Below are 6695 nucleotides of genomic sequence, written 5' to 3' on the forward strand. Positions count from 1 at the left end.
TAATATTACCCTACAGTGATTTTTGAGTTTCAGAGAAATGAATAAGCTACACTGTGTCTTTTATGGCATACTTATGATTTGCTGCGCTTTATTGCATTTCAGACATTGACAAGGCACCCAGAATTACGACCTTGGGTCATGTTCAGCAAAACAGTCAATATTTTCACAATCTTTGGCCCCACACTGCATCGGACTGTGGTGTGGGGCAAAAAAAATGTCCCATTTTGGGAGTGGGACTTCAATCGGGGAGCTGGACACACACAGCGAGAGGTGATTATCTGTATTCCTGAGTAGATGGGGAAGTTAGATGCTCGATATAAAACAAATAACAACAATGGAGGTATTCTATCAAAGGCTTAGGCTCTCTTTATCACTGTAATTAGAGGAGGGATTTAATTTTACAATAAGTGCCTACAGGGAGGGGCCAAAGACAGGAACTTGAAATGGGTAACGGGAGGAATAAGGTTGGTCAGTGTCAGGCTGTTACACGTATTATGCCTGAGAATTATGCAGAAACTTAACATAACCCTTTTGGTTGAAAAATGGCCTGGTATTAGCGCCCCCGTCCTTGACAGATCTACAGCCAGATGTAAGACAGGATTGCCATTCACTCAGGGGCTTTTCCTGGGAAAAAAATAAAAAAATAAAAACAAAGAAAAAAAAGTCAATTACTCATTACTGCCAACATTTGGAAAGCAATCAAATTTTGTAACGGCCATTTCGGTGGGAGGGGAAATGGGAGGAGAAAAAGAAAGAAAACGACAGATTTGCTGTTTTCGACAGAATGGGAACCTGGACTGCCATCAGGTGTCATCCAATATGGCGAGGGATGAAATCATTGGGTGAGTGTACCTGTGATCTCGCAATCCACACACGTCCTTGCACTCGTCTTCTGTGTCAAAGCGGTTTCTTGTTGCCGTTTACAGCCCCGTACCAGAACTGGGGCGCAGGGCGTTGGCCTGCCTTTGCTCGTAATACAGGGATGTTATGAGTGTTCCCGACACGTTGGCCCCCTTGGTCTAGAACCACAGAAAGCGGAGGATCCAGGGTGGTACAATCCTCTTGCAGGAAAAGATGTCACATAATAGTTACAAATAAGGTCGGGACCACAAAATAATGGATTCACCATCCTCTTCCTTTGGGGGATGACCTGTCCACCTAATTTTCACCTCAAAAGTTCTTCTGCCCGCATTTCTTCTGAGGCAACATCTGTTTCTTCACAAGAAGGGAGCCCGGATTTTCTTATAAAATAATCAATAAGTGGGCCTCCCTTGGCTCCCTCATTCTACATGACCTCTTTACTAGCCGTCAATCACAAAGGACTTATAACTCGGGGAAGCCAGGCCACTGGCTCATACTCCACGGACTGTGGTCACTGCCACACAGCAGTGGGGGCTGCAGGGACCCCTTCGCTTTACCTGTACTCTAAACAAACTGGACTCATTCTATTTCAAGGCCTGGAAAGCTTTGGGGAGAAAACATAAAGTGGATGGTTTATTAGCATTAGCATACACGCTCTGTATCAGACTAGGCTTAGCTGAATCAGGAATCTGGAGACAAGAGTCAAAATTTTTTTTAGTACAGGGGTAGCTTTTACATTTAAAATTTGCACTGCATTTGTTCTTATTGGTACAATTTACACTATCACTTTTCTGACGACATGATGATTTTATATATATATATACACACACATATATACACACACATATATACACACACACACACATATACACACACATATATATATTATCATCATAAATTACTAAAATGATCTGCCCTCAGACTGAATTATATCACCTTATTAGTGTTATCCAAGTGTTAAAAGTGAAATATTATACTCAAGTAAAAGATGAAGATAAAAATCTTTCACTTTTACTCCTTATCGCAGACTTTCTTTATCAATCTTCTAACAACATAAAAATGCTTAAATGTAAGAGAGCTGAAGTTGGTTAACGACTGCAGCACAGACACAGGTGAGCACACTCCTTCTGAGACATACTCTGGAGTAATGGTACAATATATCATTGGTCATGATGAATAACGTTAGCCGAAACAATCATGGCTGTAGCCGGCGAGGAGGTCACCGAGGTCCAGACGAAGTGTATAATCAGGAGTTAAGAACGTCTGTTTCTGTGCTTTAAGTGTCCGCCTGGCAGCTGAACAGCTCCATGAGCAACTCATATTATGTGATATACATGTAACGGGTTGCACATGTCCAGTACAGCCCTGTCATTGTAATCACTCCATGTAACCTACATACACACAACACTGTGTGCAAGATCGGTCAGCGCTGTTTGTTCAAGATCTGAGCTCACACACTGTTAACCTGCATGCTCTCAAAACGCAACACGTCTACACTTTTGCACACAGAATCGTTTTCAGCAGCAAAAATATTCACGTTAGGAAATAATCTAATTCCATAAACAATGTCTGTTATCACCTACTCAGGGTGATGAAGGATCATCAGAGGATATATGTCCAGAATAAATATGTTCACATGTATGAGAGAGAATTCCGTCTCTTCTTGGCCATTATGAAGTAAAGATTTTCTGATTCCTTTTGCTCTCTAATGTTGATTAGATTAAAGCTGTTTGTTCAGTGATTATTAGGACTGCGTATTGGCAATACAGTAATTATTAGCAGGAGGTTTAAGTTAATTCTCAGATACCTCAGATAAAGCTGGTTCAAACTAAACCACAGCTGCAGTTTAAAGTGCAGCTTCTAAAGGACGCAGCAATGAGGTTTAAGAGACCACGTGAGTTTGATTTTAAATGTTAAACCTTCGGCCACGCTAATGGCAGAGCAACAGTCCCACAGTGTTGAGAACGTGTACTAATAAGTCTTCAGTCAAACAACTGATGTTTCACATCACACTATTTTTCACACTAGTTAATTGTCACATTTTTTAACACAACTGTGTGCTTGTTGGAGGAACGATGCATTTAAAGACAACCTCATAAACACTATTATAAAACACAAATACTTTATTTTAATGGAGCCTGCAGGTGTGATTCTTATTATTTCTGTTGCCTGATGAGTGTCTGTGTCATTTACATGAAACTGCACTTCCCCCTGTTCATTTTCTTTTGATAGTGTTTCTCTGTAATTATTATCAAACTGTTTATTGACTGCTGTGTTTTCTAAATGGATATGTAACTATCATGTCTCTGCATGCACTGCCTATTAAAGATAAATGAGAAAATATAATAGTATAGGAGCAGAATAAACTGTCTGTACCTTTAGGAAGAGCTGGCCTTTGTGTGGGCACAAGTTGTACAGATACACCTGAGGTTGATATGGTTAAATGTGTTGAAGAAGACGATGAAGAAGAGGAGGAGCCTCGGGTGCTGGAGGAGTCTGGCCTGATGTCTGTTTGGCGGTTAAATGTGTCCCCGCGCTCGGTTCCCCAGTTTGTTGCGTCAGTGAACACGTGCTGCCTTCCTCCTCCCTAATGGGGACAAAACCAGCAAACGAGGGTGAAACACATTCACCTTATACAACATACGTGTGAATGTGTACTCATACGTTCCATACATGTGCTGTGCTGGATCCTTTGCTGCCATGCTGAGTGGTCTCTATCCGGCCTCCGTCAATGTGAGTGCTGGTGCCAGTGTTGGTGCCGGTGTGTGTTTGTTGCTCAGTCACAGGACGGTACCCATAGCCACCGATGGCATATTTCCCGCTGTTGCCATTCCTGTTGCCGTTGGTTGCCGTTGTTTACCGTTGTTACCGTTGTAGCCGTTAGTTCCATAGCCGTTGTAGCCGTTAGTTATCTTGTTATATATCAGGGCTCCGTTCTCGTCCTCGCAGAACTGGCTGACCAACTTGGATTCCAGAGCTGAGACAGAAAGGAGAAGGAGAGGAGAGGTCAGAGCCAGGGACACAGAATGTGAGATTTGTTGGCTTTGCTAGCTTAAGGGGAATGTTGGTCTGTGTCGGTCGGTCCACCATTTTGGTCCAGACTGAAATATCTCAACAACTATTGGATGAAATGAAATTTTGTACGGACATTCATGCTCCCCATACGAGGTATCCTATAGACTTTCTTTTAGTGGCATCATGAGATGCCATGAATTTGTTACTCATATTCCCCTCAGGCTGATGTGTAATAATCTATGGTTTATGATTTATTTGTGATATTAAATGACCATACCTGTGGTTTTTTGTTGCATATTTTAGTTCTTTATTTGCAAATTGTACTCGTTTCTAACTTTGAACCATTTTTCAAATCATAGCATAATGGAAGCAGCACCCGGCTTACAACTGAATTACCATGAAATAAATACTCTGACAATGACAATCCAGGTATAGTTTGACATTTTTGGGAATTCACTTATTCCCTTTCTTGCTGCAAGGTTCAATCAGGAGAAATAATTGTTTTATTGGCTGTGGGAGATTGTGGCTAAATCTGATTGGATTAACTGAAAGAGGAGACATCCATAGCTGATAAATGTGAATGAATGAGGCTTAAAGAGAAGGTTTAGAAAATTTGAGAAAATCCATACCACTCTCTGTACTACTGTCTGTACACTAACTATGCCAGAGCTAACAGGTGATTAGCTTAGCACAAATCCATCAGGGGGAAACAGCTAGCCTGGGCATATCCAAAGTTAAAAGAAATCTGCCTACCAATCATAAATGATCATTATCTCATCTGTTTAATCTGAAATTTAACAGGAATGTAAAAACCTCCTGAGTCTTGTCGCAACAGTTAAAACCAAATTAATGCTCCCTGTGATGAATTACATATCAGAAGCAAGTCTCTGCAAGTTGGTTTTCTGTACTGTACTGACCTGAATGAGACATCAGTTTGTATGTTATGTTAGTAAGTAGTCAAGATTTCTGTCTAATATATACAAAAGGTATGATCTTGTACAGCAACTATTTATTTACACTACAAGAGCAGTGAAGATACTGGATTTTTTTAGGCCTATATTCATCAATTTGTCATAAACAACACATTCGTCAGTTACCTCAAAGCTTTTTTTACATTTCTTTTTCAACACAGATCCCACTGTAAGCATAATAAGCTAATAGCTCCACTCTAGCATCACTGTAGACACCAAAACACTATGACAGGTAAGTGTTTCTAACCTGGCAGGGTGTTGAAGTCATCAATGAGGAACATGTGCTCAGCGTCTGGGTCAGAGGCGATCAGATTCAGCTCTCTCAGGAACTCAGTCTGCGTTGGGTCGGAGGTGTTCACAATCCCCAGAGCAAACATCTCAATATTGGCAGCATGTGCTTCTCGTACTGCTATATCCAGCTTTACTGGCTCTCGCTTGTCCGTCTGCCCGTCAGTAATCACAATCGCCACCTTGCTGACTCCCAGGCGTGAACTGTAGAAGGCCTCCTGCGTGGCCTTACGGATAGCTGTGCCGGTGTAGGTGCCCTCTCCCATGTATGGGATGTTCCTGATGGCTTGCTTAATTTCCTGTTTGGTGACGTAGCGCGCTAAGTTGAACACCAGCTTCACCTCCAGGCTGTACAGCACCAGGCCAATCCTGGTGGCGTTGCGGCCCACTGTGACTCGATCTACGAGTGCGTTTACAAAGTCCTTGATGATCTCATAGTTCTCTGGGCCCACACTCTCTGAGCTGTCAATGACAAACACCAGCTCCATAGGCCTCTCCTTACACTTAATCCCACATCCTGAAACCACATCACATCAGTATATGAGATCATGGATGAAATGTCAGTTTGACAAGGTTCACTCTGTGGAATCTGATCTAATGATTTACGGATAAGATGAGACAGGGGCTTTGATACAGAAACTAAATCTTCTCTTATGACATTTGTGCAGCGAAGTCAATACTGAGAAGTGAAATAAATATTGCAAAGATCACAAGATACTTTACCACATATCTCTTTGATCATTCGAATGATGTCCTCTCTCTGAAATAAAATACGAACACAGTGTGAGCACAGAAACAAACACGAGCAATTACTGATTGAAATGTCAGCAGTGGATATTCAGACGCTTTACTTAAAGCTACAACAAGGAGTTTTTAACTGGTAATGAAACAGCAAGGGTAGGAAAGGTTGGAGAAATTAGCTAGAGAACCCAAAAAATCCCACCCCTCCCTTTAGGTCTCCTTCCAAAGCTACTCCCCCATTCTTCTCTGCCATTCTTGTGCCACTTGCTCGATAGCTTTAGCCTGGCTGGCTTGTGGAAGACTCCGATAATGCTCAAAGGTAGGCAGCTAGGTCTGTATTATGGATTAATACAGGCTGTTGACTGCTACACATACTGGATTTTTTTCAGAGCATTTCAACAAATATAACAAAAGATGCTTCTGAAATACATTACCTACTCTAGCTTTAATACTCTGTACGACCTACATAAACAAACATCAGCGAGAAGATAGAAAATAGGTATTTCTACATAGTTATTCTTAATGCCTACCCTCCAGGTCAGATTCCGGTCAGATTTCCCTTGAAAACCATGGAACAGAAGAAATAAGGTGGTGGGAACAATACTGTGTTTGTCCACAGGGTCCGCTAGGGTCATTACAATATAAAAGTCCCTAGTAGCTGCTTTAAAGGTCCAGGGTGAAGGATTTAGTGGTACTCATTCTGCAGAAAAATTATCATTGCACGTTTTTGGGTTGATTAGTGCTTCATTGATGTGTGTGTGTTGTATTTTACTGTAGTTGTTTAATGGTGATCTAACCCTGTGACAAAGTAGACTCATC

At 41.5% G+C, this 6695-nt stretch overlaps 1 protein-coding gene across 1 annotated transcript in view; it reads right to left on the bottom strand.

Moving 5' to 3' along the window:
* Positions 1-6695, bottom strand: part of LOC118339762 (collagen alpha-1(XXVIII) chain-like) — a 32125-nt gene that overhangs the window by 1051 nt on the left and 24379 nt on the right. The window contains 5 exon segments of the mRNA XM_035677479.1: positions 3238-3448; positions 3535-3711; positions 3714-3838; positions 5095-5652; positions 5859-5895. Of these exon segments, the coding sequence (XP_035533372.1) occupies positions 3238-3448; positions 3535-3711; positions 3714-3838; positions 5095-5652; positions 5859-5895 (1108 nt within the window).

The sequence above is a fragment of the Morone saxatilis genome, unplaced genomic scaffold, assembly GCF_004916995.1.
Source record: "Morone saxatilis isolate NCDOM2014 unplaced genomic scaffold, NCSU_SB_2.0 Contig6, whole genome shotgun sequence".
Lineage (NCBI taxonomy): Eukaryota > Metazoa > Chordata > Actinopteri > Moronidae > Morone > Morone saxatilis.